Source organism: Tupaia chinensis, unplaced genomic scaffold (genome assembly GCF_000334495.1).
Source record: "Tupaia chinensis unplaced genomic scaffold, TupChi_1.0 Scaffold000442_1, whole genome shotgun sequence".
Classification (NCBI taxonomy): domain Eukaryota; kingdom Metazoa; phylum Chordata; class Mammalia; order Scandentia; family Tupaiidae; genus Tupaia; species Tupaia belangeri.
In genome coordinates this window covers 751,228-776,128 of record NW_006159947.1, presented here as the reverse complement: position 1 = coordinate 776,128, position 24,901 = coordinate 751,228, and the positions used below count along the sequence as shown (strand labels likewise).

Genomic DNA, 24,901 nt, shown 5'->3' with positions numbered 1-24,901 from the left:
AAGCCTGTGCTCCTGTAGTACACCATGCTTTGAGCCAGACGGCCCCTTTCATAGCCCCGATCTTTTTTTTTTTTTTTTTTTTGAGGGGTTTTTGCTATAGGTTGCATGTGCTCGCCAGACAGATAGAAACAGAGAGACAGAAAGCAAGAAATCACCCCCCAGGGGGGATGGCCACACCGCAATCCCTTCTCCTCCATTCTCCTCTCGGGATCTTGGGCACGCACGCACACGCGCCCGGCGTGTTTTTAAGCCACCGGGCCTGGGACTCAAACCGTGGTCGACTACATGGGAGTCCAGTGACATAGCCATTACGCCAACTGCTAGTTCCATAGCCCTAATCTTGAGAACAGGTCTGCAGTCTAGACTCTTCTCTCATTTTGATGAGTTTTCTCTTTAGAGGTCTCTTGTTATCTGACCTTAGTTGGGGGCTAAATCCATTCAGATTTTTTAATGACCTTAATTACTCTGATTCCCATTTTAGGGAAGGGGTTGGTTCCCATCCTCTTTGTCCCAGGAGGGTCCTGTGTACCATGGAATGTCTTAAATATAAATTACTATCTAGAGAGAAAAGGGGAGGCGTTATAACTAATTCCCCCAGCAGCATCTGAGGCCCCAGTGTACATGGGTATGCCCCGTGAAGAGTTAACTCTTTCCTCCTCACCTAAGAACGTCCCCCCAAGGGCCAGGCCCTCGGAAGTCCAGGCACAGAAAGTAAGTACAACCTAAGGAGGTCCGCTCTGAGCAGCGTGGAGAACTGAGCGGGTTTTTTCTGAGCTACTCTGTCCTGGGCAACAGTACCAGAGGCAGTACGATCTGGTCTTTGTACTGTAATTAAGGAGATAATTTAAAATAAATAATTTTAAAGAATTTTTACGATTGCTGGGGTCGGCAGGTGGCATGCTGGTTAGCAGTGCTGGACTCCCACATGGCCGACTGCAGTTCAAGTCCTGGACCTGGCGGCTTGCTTTCTCACTTTCTCTCTCTCTCTCTCTCTCTTTCTCTCTTTCTCTCTCTCTCTCTGTCTCTCTCTCCCTCCCTCCCTCTCTTTCTCTCTCTCCCTGTCCCTCTCTGGTCAAATTAAAAAATAAATAAATAAATAAAGCTAAATAAAATAATTCTTTAAAAAATAAAGAGTTTTTAAGATTGCTGTGGTTCTATCCAATGATCCGTATGTGAAGTGTTTTTAGAGAATTATTTATCAGTATTTTTTAATTTGCTATCGGGCATGTGTGCTCCTCAGAGAGAGACAGAGAGAGAAAGAAGGAAGGTGAGAAACTGCCAGGTCTAGTACTCGAACCACAGTCGGCCATGTGGGAGCCCAGTGCGCTAACCACGAAGCCACCTACTAGCGCCCCACATGTGAAGTTTTGATTCTGTAAAACTAAGAGGGAAAGCGTGTGTCAGGTCTGCAACATGATGTAATAAAGGTCACTAGTAATCGTGTGAGCGTCTGCAGAGCTGTTCCTGCGTCTACAGCGGGAGAGTGGGGTGACAGTCCCTGGTCTGTGGCCAGGTGACCTCCAAGATGAAGAGGACAAAATGGGGCTCTCACCCAGTGCCTGTCCACCTTGGAAAGCTTTCTGTGGCTCAGTGCCAAGCTCTAGCCTTCTTCACCAGCATGGAAGGGCCTGGTGCTCGAACCCTGTGCCTCCTGTGCTTGGCTCTCTGTGTCTGCTGTCGGGGCTTCTGCAATTCTGCCCTCGCTGTGCTGGGCTGCCCGCACTGCATTGTCCCGTGCCTCCTGGTCCCAGGGAACACCTCCATGATTTTCTGGTTTCCTATCACAAAGCCGGCAGGCCAGCTTTCCTTTACGGTTGGTTACCAGCCCTTGGCTGTCAGGAGGGCCTTTATCAGTGGGTGGAGAACCTTTTGCTCGCCCTCAAGAAAAACGGCCACATACCCACTCCCTGTTGGGAGGAGGTATTTACCGGGCTGGCATTTAGTGAGTACCTGCTGTTCGTCAGTACTGGGGTGCAGAGATGAGGAACACACCGGCTGTGCCCTCTGGGGGTTCCTATTCTAGAAGAGGGAGGCTTGCTCATAAACAGACAGCAGCAAGACCTCACAGTAAGTGCTTTGCTGGGGAGGGCAGGGGGAAGCGGCCGGTTCCTCGACTCGAACCTCACAGAAGGCATCCAAAGGGAATGCGTAGCAGCAGGTCTCATGGCAGGAGCTGGCACTGGCTAAGCAGTGAAAAGAAGAAAATAAAATGTATTTTTAAAATAATTATTTCCTTTCTTATTTTTATCATTACTATTATTTTTTGAAAAGAATGATTTAACTTTATTTATTTATTTTTTTTTTCCATTTAAACTTGACCAGAAAGGGGCAGAGCAAGACAGAGAAAGTGAGAAAGCAAGCCACCAGGTCCAGGACTTGAACTGTGGTCAGCTAGGAGGGAGTCCAGTGCCCTTAACCACCACACCACTGACCAGAGCGAGACAGAGAGAGAAGAGACAGAGAGAGAGAGAAGAGACAGAGAGAGAGAGAGAAAGAAAAAAAGAAAGAAAGAAAAAGAGAGAGAGAGAGAGAGAGAGAAAGCAAGCCACCAGCTCCAGGACTTGAACTGTGGTCAGCCATGTGGGAGTATAGCGCCTTTAACCAGCATACCACCTGCCAGCCCTGAAGAAAGGGTTTTTGAGGGAGAGTACTAGCTGTGTCTCTTTCTAACAAAGGAATAGGGATTAATTTCAGCCAGTCTCATTTACTTATTACTTGAAGGTACAATAAACAGTTTCAAATTTTTTTCTATCTATTATCTTTTCTCCTAGAACGTGTGTGTATTTTTTAAAAAGTACTGTCAGCTTTGCAGTGACGTGCTGGCTGAACCTGTTACTTTGATCCAGTGATTCTAAAATGACTCGAAATGATCTTAAGAAATTTAAAGTTGGGGAACATAAATTCTAAAAGGAGGAAAGATTAGGCCATAATGAATTAGATCTGTGTGCAGGTTGTCTAATATTTATCTTTTATTTATTTATTTTATTTATTTTTTTAATTTCATTTTCTTTTGTACATGCAATCACATTATTTAGCTTACAAAGTGAATATCCCCACTTGTGAACATTTCTCCCTTGTCTAGTTGATAAAACTGTAATTTATCTTCAACAGATAATACCACATTTTTTAATCTTTTATTTTTGTCTTCATCCAAAAAAAAATTTCAAAGCATATGTAAATGTGTATACTTAAGATGTTAAATAGATTTTAAATGACCTTTGTCTCACTACTTCACTATGATGTAAACAAGTTTTAATTATTTGTTATTTTTGGACATATTTTTATGGAATGAGAGGAAATAAGATGAACATATTGGGAAAGGATGAGTAAAAATTTTAAATGGATGTTCTGGATTTTGAAATGGGTCAATGGTGACCTCACTATTCTGCGATTTAAATCTTTTAGACATGTTAGATGTGGGGATTTTACTTATAAAGGGAACTATACCAGAACTAGCAGTTAGCATAATGGCTATGTTGCTAAACTCCCATGCAGCTGACCGTGGTTCGAGTCCCGGACCCGGTGGCTTAAACTCATGCCGGGCTTTTGTGCGTATATGCCCAAGGTCCTGAGAGGAGAATGGAGGAGAAGGGATTGCAGCATAGTCATCCCCCTGGGGGGTGATTTCTCGCTCTCTATCTCTCTGTCTCTCTCTGTCTTTCTGGTGAGCGCACGTGCCCTATAGCAAAAACATCTCCAAAAATAAAGGAACTATACCAATGAGAAGTATGCAGCTTTTAGCAGATTTTGCATTCTAGAACAGTATGAGTGTGCTTTCATCTGGATAGTACAATAAGACATTGCTTATCAAGTAAGCAGACTATCTCTTTTTAAGGTTACGAGAAGACAGATGATGTTTCAGAGAAGACCTCACTGGCTGACCAGGAGGAAGTAAGGACTATATTCATCAACCAGCCCCAGCTGACGAAATTCTGCAACAACCATGTCAGGTAAGAGCCAGCAAAGAACGCCCGAGACCCAATGAAAATGTTGGCAAAGACCTTCCAGTTTAGTCCGTTCACATGTGTGCGCTCCCAGGTTGAAGTGTGCATAGGCTACTTCTCCATTTTCTATCCAGTTAAGAAGTATTTACCAAGAATCCAGGACCAGCAGTTGGTGTAATGGCTATGTCGCTGAACTCCCATGTAGTTGACTGCGGTTCGAGTCTCGGACCTGGTGGCTTAAACTCACGCCGGGCACATGTGTGTGCATGCCCAAGATCCCGAGAGGAGAATGGAAGAGAAGGGATTGCCGTGTGACCATCCCCCCCGGGGGGTGATTTCTCACTTTCTAGCTCTCTGTCTGTCTCTGTCTTTCTGGTGAGCACATGCGCCCTGTAGCAAAAACCTCTCTAAAAAACAAAAAGAGAGAAATGAATATTTACAATGTGAAATTCTAAAGTTAGCATTTGTCAGTTAGGGGAGTGTGGCCTGTGTCCCTTGAATAGCCTTTGTATTTGATAAACAAGGAAAGAGCTGGATGTGCCCAAGCCCTTACTGGCGATGCCTTACCGATTGTGGGCACATCAGGTGTATTTATTCTGGAATCCTGGCCAGATTCCTACAGTGACTGTGAGGAAAATTAAGGCAGAACCCAGGAAGCTCCCCATTGCTCTAAAGGTATCCAAGAAAAAGGCATGTCTGTGTATAGTTTCTGGTCCTGCTCAAATTGCTGATTTTTTTCTGTAGGGAGGAAAAGAACCAGTAGATGGTGTGGTGGTTAAGGTGCTAGACTCCCACATGGTAGTCTGTGGTTCCAGTCCTCCACCTGGTGGTTTGCTTTCTCACTCCCTTCCCCCATGAGCACATGTGCCCTATAGCAAAATCAAATCAAATCAAATAAAAGTCATAATAAAATAAAATAAATAATTATAAAAAATTTTATTTTTTACTAACATGTTGGACATTAACTTTCTACTGTCTTCTGCCAGTTCTGTGTGTAGACTCTGTATACTACGCCTAATCATTTCAGCAGGATAATTGACCAAAGAGGGCAGAATATAGCAGAAAGTAAAACCTGTGGTCTTCACACTTTCCTGCAACCAGTTCCATGTACTTTTTAAAATTTTTTTTGGAGAGGTTTTTGCTATAGGGCACTCACCTGAAAGAGAGAGACAGAAAGACAGAAAAGCGAGAAATCACCCCCCAGGGGGAATGGCCACGCCGCAATCCCTTCTCCTCCATTCTCCTCTCGGGATCTTGGGCACGCACGCACATGCGCCCGGCGTGAGTTTTAAGCCACTGGGTCTGGGACTCGAACCGTGGTTGACTACGTGGGAGTCCAGCGACATAGCCATTAGGCTAACTGCTGGTCCCCGGATCTACATTTTTGTAAGGTAGTGACAGAACTTGGTAAAAATGGGTGCTCACTGTGACGTCCTTACATTTTTCTGCCACTTGTGTGTTTGTTTTCCAGCACTGCGAAATACAACATCATCACATTCCTCCCACGATTTCTCTACTCTCAGTTCCGAAGGGCTGCCAATTCGTTTTTTCTCTTCATTGCACTGCTTCAGGTAAAGTAACGTCATCAAACCTTCGTTCAGAGTCAGATGTTGAGGTGTTGATGCGTGTTTTTGTGAAGCTGGAGACCAGCCTCCCGAGGCTTACCTAGATGCAGAGACGAGCTGGTCTGAGAGCACATGTCCAGTGTCGGAGCAAGCGGTGCCAGAATGCCACAGCCTCGTCAGGGCTTTTCATTCATCTGTACCAGGTTATTTAATGCAGTCCATGAATTTGCTGTGGCAGGAACTACTCATTTTTTTGTGGTAAAGGAGGACGGGACTTTTTCTTAAAATATTATTGTGCCTTTGCGGCTGTTTAAAATGTCACTTCTGAATCTGAGAATGTAAGATTTAGGGACCAGCAGTTGGCATAATGGCTATGTCGCTGGACTCCTACGTAGTCGACTACAGTTCAAGTCCCAGACCTGGTAGCTTAAACTCACGCCGGGCGCGTGTGTGTGCGTGCCCAAGATCCCGAGAGGAGAATGGAGGAGAAGGGATTGCGGCGTGACCATCACCCCTGGGGGGTGAGTTCTCCCCTTCTGTCTCTCTGTCTCTCTCTGTCTTTCTGGCAAGCACACATGCCCTATAGCAAAAACCTCTCCCCCCCTTAAAAAAAAAAGAATGTAAGATTCATCACTTTAAATAGTTTGTTGTCTTTGTATTTGAGTTGGATATAATCACACAAAAATAGTTCTATTGAAAAGCAGCATTTGTTTATGGTAAAAAATATATATATTTTTAAAACACCACAAAGCGTAAAGAAAAGAATATGAAACTCTTGTTTCACCACCAAGGGCAGCTACTCTTAAAATTCGAGTGTATATTCTTGTGGTCCTTCCTTGGTTCCCTTCCAGACATTGTTTATTGATTTTTGTTTACAAAACTGGGCTCAGTAGAATCCATCTTTCTTTATAATTTGCTTTCCTTGTGTAATAATGAGCGGGTATAGTCCCAGGTATTCACTGTGTTTGTAAAATACCATTTTAATGGTACGTGATGTTTTGGCATACAGATACCCTGTAATTTATTTATTTATTTATTTATTTATGTATTTATGGGAGAGGTTTTTGCTATAGGGTGCGTGCGCTTGCCAGACAGACAGAGAGAGAGAAAGTGAGAAATCACCCCCCAGGAGGATGGCCACGCCGCAATCCCTTCTCCTCCATTCTCCTCTCAGGATTTTGGGCACACACACACACACACACACGCGCCCTGCGTGAGTTTTAAGCCACCGGGTCCGGGACTCGAACTGCGGTCGACTATGTGGGAGTCCAGCGACATAGCCATTACAATAACTGCTAGTCCCCCCCTCTGTAATTTATTTAAGCAATCCCCCACTGTAGGTGTTGTCCAGTATACAGCTGTAACATCATGGTAACACGATGCTAATTCACACGTTCTTCCAGTTACTTTATTTAGAGATGACTAAATTGCCACACGCAGAGTGAGTCTGTCTACAGGGTAGAATCAATGAAGCCTGTTTTAGAAGGCACTAAGATATTACTGTTCTCAAATCTGTTATGAGTGTTCTAGTCCTCATTGGCCTTCTCTTGCTTTTATTTTTCCTTCAAATAGCAAATACCTGATGTGTCGCCAACGGGTCGTTACACAACACTGGTCCCTCTTCTATTTATTTTAGCTGTGGCAGCTATCAAAGAGATCATAGAAGATATCGTAAGTATTTAATTTTTTATAAATATGACTTGTGTATGTGTCAGTATCTCTATATGTAGATACAGATCTTAAAATAGTAGTTTCCTGTTAAGTTAATTTTTAGCATACTCTTTTTTTTTTTTTTTTGGAGAGGATTTTTTGCTATAGGGCGCGTGCGCTCGCCAGATAGACAGAGAGAGACAGAGAGACAGAAAGCGAGAAATCACCCCCCAGGGGGGATGGCCACGCCGCAATCCCTTCTCCTCCATTCTCCTCTCGGGATGTGGGGCACACACCTATACACACCTGGCATGAGTTTAAGCCACCAGGTCCAGGACTCAAACCGCAGTCGACTACATGGGAGTCCAGCGACATAGCCATTACGCTAACTGCTGGTCCCTGGCATACTCTGTTTAAAGTGCCCATGCAAATTGTTGTTTATTGCAACATCACTCAAAATTATTGAAACACAGAATTAACCTAAGTATCCAAAAATTGATGACTGGGTTGAAAAACTATGATATATGTATAGTAGGGATTATTATTCAACTATAAGAAACAGTGAGACCCTGTTGTTTGATTCAAAGTGAGCGAATATAGAAGACTTAATGTTAAGCAAAGTGAGGCAGACCTTGAAAGAGACACACTGTATATCCCTCCTCAATGTGTACCAGATATTTGCACTCTATGGAAAATTTGAGAGTCAAAGACATGATAGTAGAAAGGGTAAGTGTGGCTACCAGAGACCAAATGGGAGTTGAGTGGGTGGAAGAGAGTGGGTGGTAGAGGGCAGGTGAGAGGTGCAAGGGAAGAAAAATTTAACAGCCAAACAAATGTTAAGCTTGCTGTTGAAAAGTACATATAGCGAGCCGGCAGGTAGCATGGTGGTTAAGGTGCTGGAGACTCCCACATGGCTGACCACAGTTCAAGTCCTGGACCTGGTGGTTTGCTTTCTCACTCCCTGTGCCCCTGTCTCTGTCTCTCTCTGGTCAAATTAAAAAATAGTAATAAAGAATGAATGAATAAAATTAAATAAAAATTTTAAAAAGTATATATATATCCATATGTACACATATATATTATACAGTCACGATCTGAACTTTATATAAAATGTGAAATTAATCTTAAACTAGTTGCGAGATTAAGAAAAATGCGAGAAAATGAAAACTGTGCCCATTCAACTTAAAAATGTAGAGAATGTGTTCCTATTCCTAAAGTTAATTCCTGTTGATTGCTATAGGGTTTATATTGTAGAATGCATGTTACAGTGTGCTGTTGTTTGTAGTAATAAAAGAAATTAATTTGGATGTGATTGACTAAGAGGAAAAGCTGTATTTGACATTATTATCAATTCAATGAAGAAACCTCCACGTTATCTAAACATAGAAGACTTTTTTTGGATTTTTTCACTTTTTAACTTGAAAGCCATAGTTTTGACCACATCTTTGTTTCTCCTTTATCTTGTTTTATTCTAAGTTTCTTTTTCTTTGTTAAAAGAAAGTTACAGCACACTTGCTATTTTTAATCATTTTCTAGCAGAACAAAAAGAGGAAGTACAATTTCCCCTCTATAAAGTAAATTCCCATAATGAATTCAGGCTTTTTTCTTATATATTTTACCTATGTTAACCCTCTTACTTGAGGAAGACAGTGTTTTGTTTTGTTCTGTGGTTTTTTTTTTTTTTTAAATACTTCCTAGTCTGAGCTGCCCTTCTGTCAAGCCTTACTCAAGTCAGGTGGTTAAGGTGAGGAAAGGCTGACATATTCAGAAAGCTCCCATTTAAAGGTTCATGAACATTATGGGACCAGCAGGTGGCATAATGGTTACATTGCTCGACTCCCACGTAGTCACCGGTGGTTCTAGTCCTGGACCCGGCAGCTTAAAACTCACGCTGGGCTCATATGCATGCGTGCCCAAGATCCCAAGAGGAGAATGGAGGAGAAGGGACTGTGGTGTGGCCATCCCCCCAGGAGGGTGATTTCTCACTTTCTGTCTCTCTCTCTCTCCCTGTCTGTCCAGCAAGTGCATGTGCCCTATAGCAAAAATCTATCTCAAAAAAAAAAAAAAAAAAAGGCAAAGGTTCATGAACATTAACATTCTTTTTGTGGAATCAGATGGGATCTCAGTAATAAGACAAGGGGCATTACATGTGTGCCCATCAGGGTGCATATTACACGTGGGCCAGTTGAACATTCAAGCCATTGATTTCATAAGCATCTACGTGCGTATGAGCAGACATGTAGGTTGGGCATGCGTTTTGACTAGGAGTGGGAGTGTGTAAAACATCCTTGTCCCGCTGATGGACAGTGATGCTGGCTGCCACTAGCTGAGACATTTGAGAGACCCTGCTCTCACCTGTCACTTCTCCACACAGCCATGTCGTCCCTTCAGTTATGGCCGGGGTTGGCCGTCCATAGGACTGGTCCTTACTTCAGTTCTGTCTCTTCGGCTTTTGTATTCCTTTTTTCCCCTTTAACCTAATTTTTATTGAACCGTATTATTTATTAGGCATTGTGCAAACATTTTTCTCATTTAATTCCGCCAATGGCTTTGAGAGTTGGAAGTCAACCCATTTTAAAGGTAGGGAATCTGGGGATCAGCAGTTGCATAGTGGCTATGTCACTGGACTCCCACGTAGTCGACCGCGGTTCGTGTCCCGGACCCGGTGACTTAAAACTCACGCCGGGCGCGTGTGCGTGCGTGCCCAAGATCCCGAGAGGAGAATGGAGGAGAAGGGACTGTGGTGTGGCCATCCCCCCAGGAGGGTGATTTCTCACTTTCTGTCTCTCTGGCTTTCTGGCAAGTGCATGCACCCTACAGGAAAAACCTCTCCCCCTCAAAAAAGTAAGAAAGAAGTGGATATTAGTGGAAACTAGTAATGTCTACCAGTTACACATCAGTGAATAAAACAGCTTCTGTTCCAGTAAACCTTCCTTTTTATGTATTCTATTCAACAATGTTTTTGCATTTTTAGAATTAAACATTAAGAACCACCTCCATGTGCGATACCTAAACCTTATTTACCCCAGTGAATTTTAACTTTTGAAAACATAATATATTTCCTTTATTTATACGTAACTAGCAAATGGCATACTATACTTGCATTGGAAATATTCTAAAACTGTTGGAAAACTTAGTTTTAATAAAAAACACACACCGTGTCCAACGTTAAGTCTTAAGGTAAAGATCAAGGTTGTTTGTCAAACTGATAAATATTCACCATTGTAGGCATTCCTTCACTTGCTATAGCTTTGTTAGCTTAAACTCCAGTAGACTTTATTATAAAATCTCCTTACATATTTACTTATGGAAAGTCTAAATGTGCAGGGACCGAGTATTAGGAATATGCTCCTATGTAAAGTTAGTTCCAATGGAGCTTGCAGTCCCATAGCGGAGATGGACATTAATCAAGTCATCCCACTGGGCCTGTATGAGAATGAAAAGGTGCACCTAAACCATGATTAGTGTATAGTAAGTGATGAGTAAACAGCAACTGTGTTGTCATCATCCAAAGAGCCTTTTGGCTAAACTATGGAAAATGGATTGGAACTAAGGTAGATGTGGCAACTAAGCAGTATGGGGGAGACTCAGAGCAAAGTGGAAAAGTACAATACATGTGGAAGTGTGAAATGGATAAGACCACCCAGCATGCTATATACTCGACTTGTTTTGGTTGTCATCAAACCCACTAGAACGTAAGCTCCCTGGGAGCGAGGGCTGTAGTCTCTGGCTCCTTGCTGTGTCCTCGGTAGAAATCCAGGGCCTGGCACATAGTGTTCAGTAAATATTTACTGAGTGAAGAAAGGAGTTGAATAGGTATGTGAGAGAGAAGAAGGTGCAACCGTGACTCCAGTTCCTGGTTTGTGACAGTGACCAGTGTGTGGTCTTGTATCTGAGCCAAAGACCAAGGCTCAGGGTAGGTGGCTTCGTGGGCGCAGTTCGAGATGCCTTGAGCACACCAGGTGTCGAGGAGGCAGGAGCACATAGCTGTGGAGCTCAGATGAGGATCTTGGCTGGAATATATTTATGTGTCAGTTATAATTGAAACTGTAAGTGTGAAAGCGTTGAACTGGGAAGAGAACGTAGAGTTAGACAGGGGAGGGCCAGGGTAGTGAGCGCAAAGGAACCCCGTCCCTCAACAGCGAGCAAGCAGAGGAGACAAGAAGAGGCCTAGGTGCTGGTAGAAAACGTGGGTAATGATGTGATAAGAAATGCCTGGATGGGACAAGCAGGTGGTGTGATGATTGGGCATGGAGTCCACATGGCTGACTAGGCAGTTCAAGTCCTAGACCTGGTGGCTTGAGAAACACCCAAGATGCGTGTACATGCATTTCCAAAATCCCAAGAGGAGAATGGAAGAGAAGGGAATTTGTGACCTGGCCATCCCCCTAGCGGATGATTTCTCACTTTCCCTCTCTGTCTCTCTGGTGAGCTCAGGGACCCTATAGCAGAAGTGCCTTGAGAGGAAAGGGTTTCCGGGAGGGCGTGTTCGACAGTGTGTACTTAAGTATCCTGAAGTTCTTGGCATTGTTTCTACGGTACAGTTGGTTCACATACTGTGAGTCAAATATTGATTATACTAAATAATCTACTGGCTTTCAGTGATATCAAATGAATTCTGATTATAATATGGGGGTATTTGAACTCGTAATTTTTCTGAACGATTAGTTTCAGAAGGAATAATGATGCTTTTTATAATACGAAAGTTAGATGCTTTCTCTCTGTAGTCTAAGATTAGAATCCGCCCGCGTGGGTGGATCCGTTTGTATATTTGACACTCTTGTTTCTTGACAAGTGACCTAATTTATTCTGTGGTGAGAAGGTTAAAGAAAATGCCATGTAAGAGTCCTCTGTGGATGGAATGTTCAGGATCACCTTAGGTTTCACTGAGATCCGATTTCCCATTTGAGGCAGATGGTTTCATGAATTAGTTTTCATCCGTCTTCTTCACTTGGAAGTCTAACCATTGTCTGTCAGTAGTTGTGTGCTAGTTTGGAAATATTTATACCTCCTTTGAGTATCTAAACTTAGCTTAGAGAGTTATTTTGGACCAAAACTTGATTAGGACTACTTTATAATCTGTTTTTTTTTTTTTTTGGAGAGATTTTCACTATAGGGTGTGTGCACTCACCAGACAGACAGAGAGAGACAGAGACAGAAAGCGAGAAATCACCCCCGAAGGGGGATGGTCACGCCGCAATCCCTTCTCCTCCATTCTCCTCTCGGGATCTTGGGCATGCACGCACACACGCCCTGTGTGAGTTTTAAGCCACTGGGTCCGGGACATGAACCGCGGTCGACTACGTGGGAGTCCAGCGACATAGCCATTACGCTAACTGCTGGTTCTCTACTTTATAATCTTTATTAACAAAGAATAACTGTTAGAGAGTGTTACATTCATAAAATATTCTCTAACAATGAAGAAACTTTTAACAATTCAGCTAAGAATATCTTATAGCGTATTGTGCTTACTTTTGGAAGCAATAATTTGTCTATTAAAATTACAATTGGGTCTGGGACCAGCAGTTAGCGTAATGGCTATGTCACTGGACTCCCATGTAGTCAACCACGGTTCAAGTCCCAGACCTGGTGGCTTAAACTCACGCTAGGCATGTGGGCGTGCGTGCCAAGGATCCCAACAAGAGAATGGAGGAGAAGGGAATGAGGCGTGGCCAACCCCTCTGGGGGGTGACTTCTCGCTTTCTGTCTCTTTCTCTCTCTGGCGAGAGCATGCACCCTATCCAAAAAAAAAAAAAAAAAAAAAAAAAAAAAAACAACTCTCCAACAACAACAACAAAAAATTACAATTGGGTCAGCAGGTGGCATGGAGGTTAAGGTGGCTAGATCCCACATAGCTGATAACATGGTTCAAATCCTGGACCTGGTAGCTTGAAAAACACACCAGGCATGTATCCATGTGTGGCCCAGATCCTGAGAGGAGAATGAAAGAGAAGGAAAGATGGCATGGCCACCCCTTCTGGGGGATGATTTCTCACTTTCCCTCTTTCTCTCCCTGTCTCTTTCCAGAAAGCTCATGCATCCTTGACCAAACACTAAACTAAATAAATAAATGAATAAATACATAATAAAAATAGATGAAAGTAAAATAAAAACACAGCAATACACTGTTATTCACGTCTCTTTTACACTGAGTCATAACTGTAGCGTGTTCCTGTATAGACCCATTTTTTTCATTTTCAACAATCCTTCCGCAGAGGTTTTTGGAAGGCTGTGTTTGTATTTGTGCTGTTCCGTGGCTGATGGTTTAAATAATCTGAGTTCATGCTGCCTGGTATTACCCACTCCTCTTGGGCGGATCTCTTGCAGGCGTGCAGATTCACACTCTAGACTTCTCTTTTGGAGCGTGTCTTCATATGAGCACGATAATTCTGACAACCGTATTTTTTTTTTCTCAGATGGAAAACTTGGGAGTTCGTTTATGTTACATTTGTGTAACCCAGGTTTCACACCTCCATTTGACTTTAGACTTTATATGAGATTGTCTTGGAGCAGAGATTAGTTACACACAACACTTCTCTGCAGTGTTACGAGAGTCTGAGGTATTTTACTTAGTACTGTACATTCAGTCGTGGAAAACTTCCAATTGAACTGCATGGAGGATAGCTTCTCCTGGTCCCTCAAAAAGTTCTCACCTTTCCTCTGACTTGCTATTTTTTTATAACGTTTTTATTTTAGTTTGACAAGAGAGGGAGCCAGAGAGAGAGAAAGTGAGAAGGCAAGCTGCCAGGTCCAGGACTCGAACCGCAGACGGCCATGTGGGAGTCCAGCGCCCTTAATCACCATGCAACCTGCTGGCCCCAAACTTGTTATTTATTTTTTTCCCTTACTCATGGCTATAAAATCTCGGTTTATGTAACTCTTCCTATGTACTTACCTAGGCTTGACTGAAGCACTTGTTGGACACTTCATTTTGTAGGTGCTTTTGGGGGGAAGACTAAGATTCTGTGATTCAGTGACTTGTAGCTGCAAGTGGTGAGGAGCGTGTTGGAGGGTAAGAGAAGGGCCCTTGTGGAAGGGGAAGATGTATTTCCTTCTAGTCATTGACAGACACCCGTTCCTCATTCAATTACAGAGGATGTACTCGGCGTAATTAGGTAATGAATTTCATAAGCTGAAAATAATTTAATACCGTTATTAAGTGGTAGTTATTATAGACGATTCTCTTGGGGAATCTTCTTCTTTTTTAAGTGAGTTATTTAAGCAAAAGACTAACTCAGCCTTTCAGTTCAAACTTTTAGAAGTATATTAAGATTTGAATCGTGCCTACGTGCTAATGTAAGATCCTTCTGAGGCTGACAGACCTGTGCTTCTGGGAAAGGACTGTGGTATAGACGTGCTGTGGTATAGACATGCTGTAGACTCTGCCTTCAGCTTTAGAACCCCTGAGTGTCCTGTCTGTTCCAGCGTGTGCTGTACCCCCATCCCTGCATGCCTGCAACATTGACATGAAAGAATTAGAACACAGAGAAACGCAAGTTAAAAGAAAGCTCTCTTGGGGATCAGCAGTTAGTGTAATGACTATGTCGCTGGACTCCCATGTACTCGACCATGGTTCGCGTCCTGGACCCGGTGGCTTAAATTCACGCCAGGCGCGTGTGCGTGCGTGCCCAAGATCCCGAAAGGAGAATGGAGGAGAAGGGATTGCAGCATGGCCATCCCCCCTGGGGGGTGATTTCTCGCTTTCTGTCTCTCTCTGTCTGGCGAGCACACACGCCCTATAGCAAAAAACCTCTCCAAAACAAAAAAAAAGAAAGAAAGCTCTCTTTTGTTGTGGATGCTCTTGTGGTTTATTAATTGCTATTAATTAATCTCATTCCTTTCCTCACAGTTGTTCTTTTTGCTCTTACTCTTTAGAAACGACACAAAGCTGATAACGCAGTGAACAAGAAACAGACACAAGGTAGGAGTTTCATACTGCTTTACCTCTCGCTTCTCACTTCCGTCAATACGCTCAGTACTGAGTACAAACCACTTCAATGAAACGTAATTCGATTGGGATATCGTATCTCATTAAGTTTCCGTTCTGGGGTGCATTGATTCTTGCTCTGTGGCATGTATTAGTATGATCTTAGATTCACATGAGAGTGATTTATAGTGATAATAACTTTGAAAGGCACGTTTTTAATATACTTAAGTGCCCCATAGCGTGGGCTCCCAATTACGGGCCATAAAGCCCGGAGTTGTTTTGACAATGTTAAACGCTGTAAAATGCCTCTCTTTTATTTTTGACCCACAGAGATTCTAGAAAAAAGGTTATAGAAAATAATCAAATGTGATTTACTCAGGTGAAAACCACACTGGAAGCAGTAGGAGTTCTACCATCCATGGAGATGGGATAGGCTCCGGGAAGAAACTCATTGAAAACAACCCAGCTTCAGAGGGGCACATTTTATTTTGCTGTGACTCGTTTGCTCTGGGTCTCATTTTGATATAGCCAAAAAAAAAAAAAGAAAAATGATTTTCCATATAAACAAAGAGACCATTGTCTTCTCAGATTTTTGAAAAAATGATTAAGAACATGCAAAACAGACATCTGGTTCCACCCTCAATCTTGGTCTACCAGAGAGTCTCATGTCTCTCATAAGTTCTCTCACATGATGATGACGCTGGGCTTTGTCTGCCAGCATTATCTGGTGATTAAAAACAGTATTTGCAGGGGCCAGCAGTTAGCGTGATGGCTATGTCGCGGGACTCCTGTGTAGTCAACCACGGTTTGAGTCTCGAACCCGGTGGCTTTAACTCATGCCGGATGCGTGTGCGTGCATTCCCAAGATCCCGAGAGGAGAATGGAGGAGAAGGGATTGTGGCATGGCCATTCTCCCTGGGGAGTGAATTCTCGCTGTCTGTCTCTCCATCTCTCTCTTTCTTTGTTGCAAACGCACATGCCCTATAGCAAAAACCTCTCCAAAAAAAAAAACAAAACCCAGTATTTGCAGGGGCCAGCAGATGGTATGGTGGTTATGGTGCTGGAGTCCTACATGGCCAACCACAGTTTGAGTCCCAGACCTGGCAACTTGAAGATCATGCCTGTGCATGTGTATGTGTACCCAAAATCCCAGGAGAAGAATGGAGGAGAAGAGATGGTGGCATGATTATTCACCCTGGGGAGGAGGAGGGAGATTTCTCACTTTCCCTTTCTCTATCTCACATGCCCTATGGCAAACACCTTTAAAAACGGGGGTGGGGTGAGGTGTGCATAGTGCTGTTATTTTTATGGGACCCTGTCAAATGCCCTACTTTATCACCACGCATACTGAAAGCATTATCTTCTGATTTTTGATGCATTCGAGGAAGATACATTTATTGATTAACCTAGTAAATTTCAAAAATATTGTCTGAACTAGTAGTATTTATTATGGAACATACAAAAAATGTAGAAGACGAGAATTTTAACTTTGAAGAACTGGTAATCTATTTGTTGAGGTACATGTATGAAAAGACCACGTTTAGGGATCAGCAGCTAGCATAATGGCTATGTCGCTGAGCTCCCATATAGTTGACCGCGGTTTGAGTCCCGGACCCAGTGGCTTAAACTCATGCCAGGCACATGTGCGTGCGCGCCCAAGATCCCAAGAGAAGAATGGAGGAGAAGGGATTGTGGTGTGGCCATCTCCCCTGGGGGGTGATTTCTTGCTTTCTGTCTCTTTCTGTCTTTCCGGCGAGCTCACGCGCCCTGTAGCAAAAACTTCTCAAAAAAAAAAAAAAAAGACCATGTATAAGTACCAGTCCAGAGATGACCAGGTGGGAAGATGGAGGGCTTAAATTGCATCATCTCAATGTCTCTAGATTTTTGTGACAAATCATGGTTCCTATGTCTCAGATGCTGTAGACTTTGTAAAGAGGAAAATGGTGGTGTATTTTCAGCTAGATCATCAATTTTGAAAGGACTTGGAATGCGCAGAGAGGCATGGGGAAGATATTTACGTGTGGGTGGAGTGGGAAGAGGGAGAAGTTGTTCTGAACAGCAAGGAAGGAAGCTGTTGGATTGCTGTATTGAACCGTTTCATCCTTAGAGTGTCCTGTCTAGAAAGATTCATGTCAGGAGGAAACACGTACACACTGTTAGAAAGGCAGGCTGGAACCAAATTTTTCGTTTTGTTTTGGTTTGTTTTTAAGATTTTTGCTGGGACCAGCAGATGGCGTAATGGCTACGTCACAGGACTCCCATGTAGTCGACCGCAGTTTGAGTCCCAGACCTGGTGGCTTAAACTCACGCTGGGTGTGTGTACATGCATGCCCAAGATCTCAAGAAGAATATGGAGGAGAATGGATTGCAGCGTGAGTTTTTTAAGCCACCGGGTCTGGGACGCGAACCGCAGTCGACTACATGGGAATCCAGTGACATAGCCATTACGCTAACTGCTGGTCCCTGACTTCTGTCCATTTTCAAGCATTGACTCCCAAAACCAACTGTTCACTGTAGCTGTCAGGCTACCTTGTCCTGACAGGTGCTCTGACTTTCTGAGTACTTCCATCTGAAAATACTCCCTTTTGCCTACCATTCAGGGAAAGTATTCTTCCTCGGTTACCATTCTTGGTTCATTGGTTGCATCCTAGATAAATAAGATTAGCTCTACGGCGGAAAACAAAAAATAGGCAAGTGAGAGGTTCTTTATACTAAGTGTATAGAAAAATCATTTCAAAATTCAAAAATAAAACGATAGGGTGTATTAGGCATAAAAGCAAAATACTTGAAAACCCCATAATCGAGGAATTATGACTTTTAGGTTGACACTTAAATTTGTTTTAGGAGAATAGTACTTTTACTTTTTTTTAATCCCTGTACCTACTTTAAATATTGGTTTGGTAGTTAATAGGAGATACCAAAAATGTTTGAGTAGGATACTGTTTGCTGTCAGTTAACTCAAATTGCTTAGTATGAAAGCCATCTGTTTTTGTTAAGCCAGAGTGAAATTTAATTTCCTTTTCTGAATTGAAGCAGGAGTGAGTGTGTGGGAGTGGGCAGAAGGGTATTTTTGACAGGTAATTAATTTTGCTAGACATTTGAGGTATTAAACTTAAACATTCAGTTTCTCAATGTTTACCAAGACCGTTTCATATATAAGAGGACATCTTTCATTCAGATTTAAATATTAACCCTTCTACAGTTTTGGAGAAATTCATCTTTTCTCTTGCTCTCTCTTTTTTTTTTTTTGCATCGAGGCACTAGAATGACTTTTCTCTTCTGTCATTCCTTTGATTTATTCCCAACCTTTTCAGCTGTTTTGAAATTTGGTGCCGCATTTTCACTGATTAATGAACTGATTCAGGGGTAGAATTCTGGAATTCAGACTGAACTCAAAACTTAAACACACACACACACACACATGTATATGTGTGTGTGTGTGTGTATATATACATATATACATATATATACATATATATATGTATATATACATATATACACATGTATATATACATATATATATGTATATATATATATATATATATATATGTATGTTGGTTAGGTGTAGTGGCCAAGTAGACAGGTGACCTGGTAAATGCAAAATTATATAGTGCTTTCCAAGAACATATTTGCAGAGGGAGGGCGGAGTAAATTGGTGTCCAGAAGTCTGGGACTTCTGATGGTTCTGTGGCCCACTCTTACCACAGAACTGTGATTGCTTCCCTGGGCGCGGGCATCTTTGCTGCACAGTGGTTTGTGTGTCTGTGGTCGTGTGTTCTGCGGGAATGCTGCAGAGCGTCGGTCCGGCCCCTTCCTTGTCGTTTCACTCCAGTAGCTCCTAGCCCTGGATCCTGCCTGGCAGGTGCTCTGGGCGTGTGTGACAAACGAAGGGCCATGTGAACCCCGTCTGGGAAGATGCTTGCGTCTAGAGAAGGAAGGAAGAAAATAGAAGAGAAGTGCAAGGAACCTTCTTGAAACTTCATCATGTGGGATGTGAACGAGGCGAAAAGTGATATTTTCAAACACTATGTCTACAGAGTCCTACAGGCACTAATGAAATACTGATGTGCTTCCAGCCATGTGGCACAGCAGTTAAGTGCTGGGCAGAGGGAGCCGCCTTCTACATGGCCAACTGCGGTTCGACTCCCAGCCCCAGCAGCTTGAAAAACATACTGGGCATGCAAGGTGCACCTGTGCCTAGGATCTTCATGGGCTAGAGATGGAAGTAAAAATGATGGTGGCGTGGTCAGGTCCCACCAGGGTGTGCTCACTCTCTGTCTCTCACACGCATCCTCTGGCATGGAACAACAACAAAAAACTACTGTGGTGGAAGTTCTTGTCACTGCACTTTCTCAAAGTTGTCATCCTAAGAAAAGGAAGGTCAAAGTAAGTAAAGATTTTATTCAGGCCATAATTAAGACCATTACCAGGCGCCGCAGTAGCCATGTTGACCCAAATAATGTGTGCAAGGTCTTAGCGGATTCCAGGATTTTTTTTTTTTAATCCTTTTTTTGTTTTGGAGAGGTTTTTGGTATAGGGCACGTGTGATCACTAGAAAACAGAGAGAGACAGAGAGACAGAAAGGGAGAAATCATCCCCCAGAAGGATGGCCACACCACAATCTCTTCTCCTCCATTCTCCTCTCGGGATCTTGGGTATGCATGCACATGTGCCCGGTGTGAGTTTAAGCCACCGGGTCCGGGACTCGAACCGTGGTTGACTACATGGGCGTCCAGCAACGTAGTCATTACACCATCTGCTGGTCCTATCCAGGATGGTTTTAAAGGCAAAAGTCAAGAATTGGAGGGGAGGAGTGTCAGGGACCCTTGGGCGGCAGTGGCGGGCTGAACTCCATGATAACAGAGGCAGAACGACCTCATGGTCACATACCATACAGTCGTTTGTTTGTTTGTTTGTTTTTTAAGTTTCTTCAACTTTTCTTTAAAGAATTATTTATTCAGTTTTATTTATTCATTCACTCATTTTTAATTTGACTAGAGAGAGACAGACAGAGAGAGAGAGAGAGGGAAAGTGAGAAAGCAAGCCTCTAGGTCTGGGACTCAAACCATGGTCAGCCATGTGGGAGTGTCCAGCGCCTTCACCACCACGCCACCTGCTGGCCCCACATACAGTCGTTTTGTTGAACTCTCAGGGAGGTGTGGAGACAGTGAATCTAGAAGGTGGAGGAGGAATGAACTGAAGCAACAAAAAGGTTACTACAACAAAAACGTCCAGTGAGTCCAGGTAACACCTTGAGCTATTTCAAGCTCACATTCCTGGAAAAGCCACAATATGTGCATAAGTTTTCTCTCCTTATAGCCATGACTTGGGTAGACTGGAATCTCCTGCTCTTAGCAAAAAAACTGGTCTGGGGCCAGCCGGTGGCACAGTGGTTAAGGTGCTGGACTCCCACATGGCTGACCAGTGTTCGAGGTCCCGACCTGGTGGCTTGCTTTCTTACTTTCCCTTTCTCTCTCTGGTCAAATTAAAAATAATAATAATAATAATCAATATAAATAACAATTTAAAAAGAAAAAGACTGGTCTCTTTTGGGATCCATCAGCTTTCTTCAAGTTGTAGTTTAATGACATGGCATTTTAGTGTGAGTGACTCCAGTTTATTTTATTGAGGCCTAGAGCGGGCGCTTAGTCCAAAGCAGTGGCCTCCCGTAACTTGTATTTGACACCGTCATCCTATCATCGTGTCACCCCTGCTTGGCTTCCTGTGGACATACCCCTGCTCGGCTTCCGGGACATACCCCTGCTCGGCTTCTGGGACATACCCCTGCTCGGCTTCCTGTGGACATACCACTTCCGTTACTCTGAGCCCGGGGTACTGCCAGGTTCGGAGTGCCACATTTCCTTGCTCTGAGCTCCCATGAGCTCTCTCGTTTCTGTCCTCAGTATTTGAACTCAGCATTGTGCACACTGTCCTCCACCTGTCTCCTGCTGTCTTCCCTGAACTGTGCTATGTTGCCACACTTGTCTCTGGAGGCATTTGTAAGTTATTCATCGGTAATTGTTGTTATAATACATGAATATGGAAGCCAGCTCCATGTGAACCTGTGGTGATGGCTGACCATACCATGTTTTAAGTGGAATGACAGTTCACCTAAAACCACCACCTGGAGGCCTGCGAACCGAGAGCTCAGGTGCACACCAAGGTAGGTAGTTGGCAAAAATGTCGAATGCCTCCTAATGAATGGGTTTGCTTTTTAAAACCTCAGGTTTACGAATGATCTCCAGCGGGTGGTGTGCATGCGTCCTGCCAGTGAGGATGGGAGGGAGATAGAGTTGCGGTATCTGGTAGCCCGTTGATTGGGTTCAAGGCTGCAGGCGAATGAGGCCAGTGCTGTCTGGTCCTCATTTCACTATGAGAGTAGATATTACGTACGAATATGTCTTTAGGGGCCAGCAGGTGGCGTGGTGGTTAAAGATGCTGGACTCCCACATGGACTCCCATATGGCTGACCTCGGTTTGAGTCCCAGACCTGAGAGCTTGCATTCTCTCTCTCTCTCTCTCTATCCCTCTCTATCGCTCTATGGTCAAATAAAAATAAGTAAATGGATAAAGATAAATAAAATAATTAAAAAAAAAAAGAATACGTCTTTAGAAAGGAGTTCTGCTCTAATGGAATCTGTTGAGCCATCTGAAAGTTATAATGTATTTTTCTGGTTTTCTGTACAAAAATGCATCATGGCTTTGCTGATGACCCAGTAGTTTTTCATGAAAGGCAACGTGAAATTCTTTTTTTTTTTTTTTTTTTTGAGAGGTTTTCGCTATAGGGTGTGTGCGCTCGCCAGACAGAGAGAGACAGAGAGACAGAAAGCGAGAAATCACCCCCCCAGGGGGGATGGCCACGCCGTAATCCCTTCTCCTCCATTCTCCTCTCGGGATCTTGGGCACACACACACATGCGCCCGGCGTGAGCTTTAAGGCACCAGGTCCGGGACGTGAATCATGGTCGACTACGTGGGAATCCAGCGACATAGCCATTACGCTAACTGCTGGTTCCCACAACGTGAAATTCTTGTCATCTAGGCACATGGCCTAAAACAATAAACCACCTCTTCTTCAGCTCTTCCTTCCTTCCAGAAACGTCTTGGGCTTGTCCAGAAGCAAGCTGGTGATGGCTAATGGCCGCTCACAAGGCTCCTTCCCCCGGGGGGACAGAGCTGCTTATCTTCCTCCACTGGAAACCATTTCACCTTCAGCGTCCTCTGTGGAAAAGATGTTGAGTTGGTGTGGGTTGAATGTATTCAGGCTGTTAAGCCTGACGTGACCTACTAACAGGGCCCAGTCCATCTGGTTCAGTTCATTTCAGTTTCAATTTGTACACAGGCGTGTGTGGTGCCGTGGGGCTAAAAATAGCACCGCCTTCCTGACCTATTGAGGAAGAGCAGGTGCTGTCTGTGTGTCTCCTGGGAGGCACCCACAGCTGACCCGCCCAGGAGACCCGAACCTGTCCTCTGCCTCGTGAATGTTGACTTACCTGCCAAAAGTTTTTTTTTTTTTTGTCTAAGAATTACATATTTCATTTTATTTATGACCATTATTATTTAATTTGTGATAGGACACATGCACTCACCAGAGCAAGATGGAGTGGGGGTGGGGCAGCAGGGGTGGAAGAGCAAGTCTCCAGCTTTAGGACTTGAACTTCAGTCTGCCATGGGGGAGTCTAGAGCCACCTGCTGGCCCCACCTATCAATAGTTCTTAAAAAGTGTTTTTGGGACCAGCAGTGGGCATAATGGCTATGTCACTGGGCTGCCATGTAGTCGACCATGGTTCAAGTCCCGGACCCAGTAGCTTAAACTCACGCCAGGCTCATGTGCATGCGTGCCCAAGATCCTGAGAGGAGAAGGGAGGAGAAGGGATTGTGGTGTGGCCATACCCTGGGGGGTAATTTCTCGCTTTCTGTCTCTCTGTCTCTGTCTGGCGAGCACACGCACCCTGTAGCAAAATACCTCTCAAAAAAAAAAAAAAAGTTTCTGTGACCCTGGAGCTTAAAAATTGAACATATAAGGACCAGCAGTTAACATAATGGCTATGTTGCTGGACTCCCATGTAGTTGACCTCAGTTCGAGTCCCGGACCCAGCAGCTTAAACTCACGCCGGGCACGTGTGTGTGCGTGCCCAAGATCCTGAGAGGAGAATGGAAGAGAAGGGATTGCGGTATGGCCATCCCCCCTGGGGCATGAATTTTTGCTTTCTATCTTTCTGTCTCTGTCTTCCTGGTGAGCACATGCATCCTATAACAAAAACCTCTCCAAAAAAAAAAAAGAGCATGTATATAGCCTAAGTAATTTTATAAATGTGTAAGGTTGTTAATATTTTTAAGTTATCCCAAAGAGTTTATGATTATAATCATTAAATCAGTAGACATGTCAACAGTAACTATGGTTACAAAAATGAGACCTGTTTCTGGGGAACTGTCTTATCACGTGTGCTATAAATAAAAGTTATATTCAGAGGAACAAAACCCACTGAAAAAATTTAGGAATATAATTAAAGTGAAAGAGGACTTGTATCAGGTCAGCTTTATGACTGCACTTGGCTCTAGTTCCTATATTTCCTTACTTCTTATATTCCTTATTTATTTATTTATTTTGGAGAGGTTTTTGCTATAGGGCGTGTGTGCTCGCCAGCCAGAGAGAGACAGAGAGACAGAAAGCAGGAAATCACCCCCCAGGGGGTACGGCCATGCCGCAATCCCTTCTCCTCCATTCTCCTCTCGGGATCTTGGGCACGCACGCACACGTGCCCGGCATGAGTTTTAGCCACCAGGTCCAGGACTCGAACTGCGGTCGACTACGTGGGAGTCCAGCAACATAGCCATTACGCTAACGGCTGGTCCCACTTTCTATATTCCTTACCCAGTTTTTTCTTTTTCAGATTTAAACCAGGTATTTTGCTTTCATGGGTACTTTCATCCATTTCCCCCCCCCCCAAACCCAAATAAATTACATGTCTGCGTTTTCTGTGAAAATAAGTGTGATTCAGTAGACTAGAATATTTGTTATTTCCCTTTAGTAAATCTTTACTGGACGTCTTCCTTTTGAAAGGCCTTGTACAGAGAGAAATAAGTTTTTATTTCTTGGCTGACAGGAAATTATAGTCTTATAGGGAGGATAAAATGTTGACTGATATCTTTACACAAGGTTTAAAAAAAAAAAAGTAATGGGATTCTGGAACACCATTTGAGAGTTTAGGAGGGGTGAATGGAATTTGGGAAGCAGGAGGCCCTTGGTGGCTGTGGGTGGCCCAGCAGGAAATTATGAAGAGGATTACTGAGGAAGTGAGAGACGAGAGACAGGGGTGTATTCTGGGCCCAGCATGTAGGTCTGTTTTGGCTCAAGCACAGGATACATGTCAGGTAGTGATGGGGGTCGAGGCAGGAAGGCAAGTTAAGGTCGTAAGTAGGAGGCTCTTGAGAACCAGGATAACACACGAGGTGGAGATTAATGAAGGATGTGGCTAGGTTCCCAGCTGTATTTTTTAAAAGAAAACTTTGGCATCTGTATGTGGAGGTTTGGGAGGGGACACAGCACAGGAAGACAGATTTGTTTTGTTTGGTTTTTAATTAGGGAGGCAGACTAGGGTGGCTGTCAATAAGAATATGAAAACCCACTGTGGATAGATTGAACTGGACTTGGTGAAGAGGGGGAACCCCATCACTCAAACACCAGAGTAGAGAGGACCATGGCTGAGACCCTCCACTACATCCATCATTCGAAATGTAAAAGTTATGAATCGTTCTAAACTGAAGTTGCAGGATTTTTTTTTTTTTTTTTTTTGAGAGGTTTTTGCTATAGGG

General features: G+C 43.6%; 1 protein-coding gene across 4 annotated transcripts in view; it reads left to right on the top strand.

Moving 5' to 3' along the window:
• Nucleotides 1-24,901, top strand: part of ATP8A1 (ATPase phospholipid transporting 8A1) — a 281,662-nt gene that overhangs the window by 42,295 nt on the left and 214,466 nt on the right. For 3 of the 4 annotated variants that reach the window (XM_014590421.2, XM_014590424.2, XM_014590422.2), the window contains exons 2-5: nucleotides 3,836-3,950; nucleotides 5,416-5,515; nucleotides 7,082-7,180; nucleotides 15,035-15,080. In XM_014590421.2, the coding sequence (XP_014445907.1) occupies nucleotides 3,836-3,950; nucleotides 5,416-5,515; nucleotides 7,082-7,180; nucleotides 15,035-15,080 (360 nt within the window). Of the gene's footprint in view, nucleotides 1-3,835; nucleotides 3,951-5,415; nucleotides 5,516-7,081; nucleotides 7,181-15,034; nucleotides 15,081-24,901 lie in introns of those variants that run through there. The other variant, XM_027774490.1, reaches the window with a different exon arrangement.